This window comes from Lathyrus oleraceus, chromosome 1 (genome assembly GCF_024323335.1).
Source record: "Lathyrus oleraceus cultivar Zhongwan6 chromosome 1, CAAS_Psat_ZW6_1.0, whole genome shotgun sequence".
Lineage (NCBI taxonomy): Eukaryota > Viridiplantae > Streptophyta > Magnoliopsida > Fabales > Fabaceae > Lathyrus > Lathyrus oleraceus.
This window is the reverse complement of record NC_066579.1, coordinates 243,321,192-243,324,259: the sequence shown is the minus strand read 5'-3', so window position 1 is coordinate 243,324,259 and position 3,068 is coordinate 243,321,192. Positions and strand designations below refer to the sequence as shown.

Genomic DNA, 3,068 nt, shown 5'->3' with positions numbered 1-3,068 from the left:
TTTGGAACTTCTTGGGCACACTTCTTCCTCAGATGTGTCTGATCTTCTAGCACTTTGTATCTGATTTGTGTTTGTATCTGATAAAATGATCAGAGTCCTTTATTGCTGTTCAGAGTCCTACACACTTAGAAAAATTTAGTTAGGGTGCCATTTTTGGTTTCATCCTTTGTTATCATCAAAATCCTGGAATTCCATTATAGAACTAATTTTGTTCTTACAATCTCCCCCGTTTTGATGATGACAAAAAAATTTAATTCAGAGATGAAACATTTAGATAAGAGTTTTAGATCAGATGGAAGTGAGGTCCCTCTGAGATAAGTCTGGGAGTTCAGAAGTTTTTACCGGACCTTCCATGATATGGAGTTTCTAGCTACTCTCCTGCAAATTTCTAAGTTAAAAAGATTAGGAACAATGTTTGCAGAGTTCTGATAGGAGTTAGATATGTTATCATCAAAGCTGTTTTTAGTTCTCCCCCTTTTTGTCAGAATCAAAAAGACTTAGTGAAAATGAAAGAGCAAAAAGATATATAGATATATTCACATAGCAGGTACAGAAGCCAGAAACACAGACAACAAACAAGAATGTCGAAAATAACAAGCAAATCAGAGCAACAAGCAAATCAGAAGAACAACAAGCAAAAGGAAAAGAACACATAAGCAAGTCATAGGTGCCTAAGGGTTTGGAGGTGGAGGCATCCTATGGAGCAGCTGGGTCAGTAGATTCTAAATGTTGACATTTACTGAGTCCTGTTGATCCAATCTGGCTCGGACTTCCTGCTGTTCTTTCTGAAGTTCTTCAAGAGTCTTTAGAACCAGAGGGATAAAAGTGGAGGACTCCCCCTGAGTTAGAGCATCCTGTTCTACCTTGGTGGCAGACTCTTCAGCTAGGCGTGCTTCTGTTTCAGCGGCAGCTTTGGCTTGTGCTTCAGCTTCACCGGCAACAGCGGCAGCAGCTAGAGCTTTGGCTTCAACTTCCTTTACCCTTTGCAGTTCTTCTTGCTTGGCTTTCTCTTCTGCTTCTTTGCGTGCTCGCTCCTCAACTTCTCTGGCTAGGCGCTCCTGAAGTTTGATCTCAACGTCTCTGATGAAGTCGTTGCGGACTTGCTCAGAGAGGCCCTTCAGCTTAAAGGCTTCAAAGGTCATCCAACTAATCACTCTATTTCAGTGAGTCCTTACAGCGAAAGGATCATCACTGATGCCAGAGTTGATGGTTAGAGACTTGACCTTGTCAACCGAAGCTTTTGCAAATACCATTATTGCTTCCTCAAGGGTTGGAAGGGTGTTTTCAGGTTCAAATGCTAGGGGTGGAGAAGTGGGAGGGATGAGGTTGAGTGTGGGAGTTTGTGGTTCAACGGATGTATTTGGTGGGGGTATGTCAGAGTTGGGTGGTTGTGTTTCAGCGTGAATTGTTTCAGATGGTGGAGGGTCAGATGTGGTTGTGTTTGGTTCTTCTGTGGGTGATGAGGTGACTTCTGGTTCAGGAATGGATTGTGTTGGCTGTTGAGAGGCCAGAGCACGTGTTTGGAGCTGAGCCAGAGTTGGGGAGTGAGGGTCAGATGGTTCGGTATCTGAGGAAAGGTTATAGTAGGGTGGTGATTCTGGAGAGGAAGATGAAGAGGGTGAGGTTGTTTCGTTTAGCATTTCTGCTTCCGAAAGGGGTAGAGAGGTGGTGGCTAGGTTAAATTTTTGAGAAGGTTAATTAGATGGTCTGGTGGTTCAGGGAGGAGTTTCTAAGTTAGTGTATATGGGTGTTGGTTGAGGGATAGAGGAAGCAATAGGCTTAGTTTGTACAGAAGGAGGGAGAGAAACAAACTTACCAGAAGATCCAGTCAGAGGTACTGGAGGTCTTGATCCAGAGGATTCTCTCAGCTTCGCTTTCTTCGCCTGCTTCGCCTTCTCAGATGGTCCTCGTGGTCGCTTCATGAAGTCTGGAGGGCGTTCTGGCAGCCTGTCTAAGTTGAAGTCTGAGAACTCAACTCCTTGTTTTCGCAGATAGAGTTCATTTGGAATCTTTCTCTGATCTTTAAGAGCTTCCCAGGAGGTGTCCAGAGTAGGTTTGACCCTTACTTGATTCAGAATCCCCATGCTCTTCAGATTGTGGGTGTTCAGAGCTCTTCCAGTATCGATGATCACGTCTTCCATGAGTCTGAAAGTAATCAAATGATCTACGAGACCGCTTTCAATTAGAACGTCAGAGATGAGTCTGCCCAAAGGAATGTAGTTTCTGGGCTTCATGTTGTTTCTGGTATATCTCACCGAGTGTCTAAGATACTTGAAGAGGAGTGTCGGAAGGCAGAGCTTCAGAACCTTACGGATGCAGTACAGGATGCACTTCTATTCTATGTTTATGTAGTCTAAGGAGTTGGAAGTTGGGCGATGATGGATGGTGCCCAAAATGATCTTCATCCAGACCCGGAGGTTCTGATGTAGTTCCTTGTTCTTTGAGTGTTTTCCTTCAGCGTTCTGTTGGAAGATAGTTGGATTAATCTCATGGGACATATAGTTTGCCATAGGATTAATGTTGTAAATTCTTCTTCCTCCAGCTTTCTCCATGCCCAGAAGAGCAGCAATGGACTTCTCAGTGATCACCATCTTGACTCCCAGAACATAGGAGACGATGTAGTGATCGTCAGCATCAACGAATCTCCAGAATTCCTTAACCAGGTTTGTCTAAACTGGACCATAGATATGTTGGAAGTAGTTTCCCCAACTTTGATTCTTTAGTTCTTCAGTGAGGTCAACACCGTTCCTTCGCATGTTTTCAAAATCCACCAGCGATTCACACAAAACTTCCAGTTTCTCAAAAGGTGTTGCAAAGTGAATATGAGGCTCACGATCAAGAATGTGAGGTTCTTTGTAGATGGGAGTGGAGACGACACCGGTAACAGCTGGGTTTGGAGTGCTTGAACTTGGAGCTTGCTCATTTGAGTTCATCTGTTGAGAGAAGTTATACACTGATTTGAACGTGTAAGAACTTGAATGCACGTTATAGGAATGCCTTGAGGGAGAAAAGAACTTGCAAGAGGGTTAAGAGTGTTTGTGAGAGTGAAAAGTGTGCAATGTGTGAAG

The 3,068-nt window shown here is 43.6% G+C and overlaps 1 protein-coding gene across 1 annotated transcript; it reads right to left on the bottom strand.

Annotated features, from left to right (window-relative positions):
- Window positions 1-366: 366 nt before the first annotated feature.
- On the bottom strand, window positions 367-1,640 carry LOC127101662 (eukaryotic translation initiation factor 4 gamma-like). Its single transcript, XM_051039132.1, has 3 exons — window positions 1,224-1,640; window positions 864-1,121; window positions 367-378 (listed from the first exon to the last, which is right to left on the bottom strand). The coding sequence occupies exons 1-3, from the start codon at window positions 1,638-1,640 to the stop codon at window positions 367-369; spliced, it is 687 nt and encodes a 228-aa protein (XP_050895089.1).
- Between the last annotated feature and the right edge of the window lie 1,428 nt (window positions 1,641-3,068).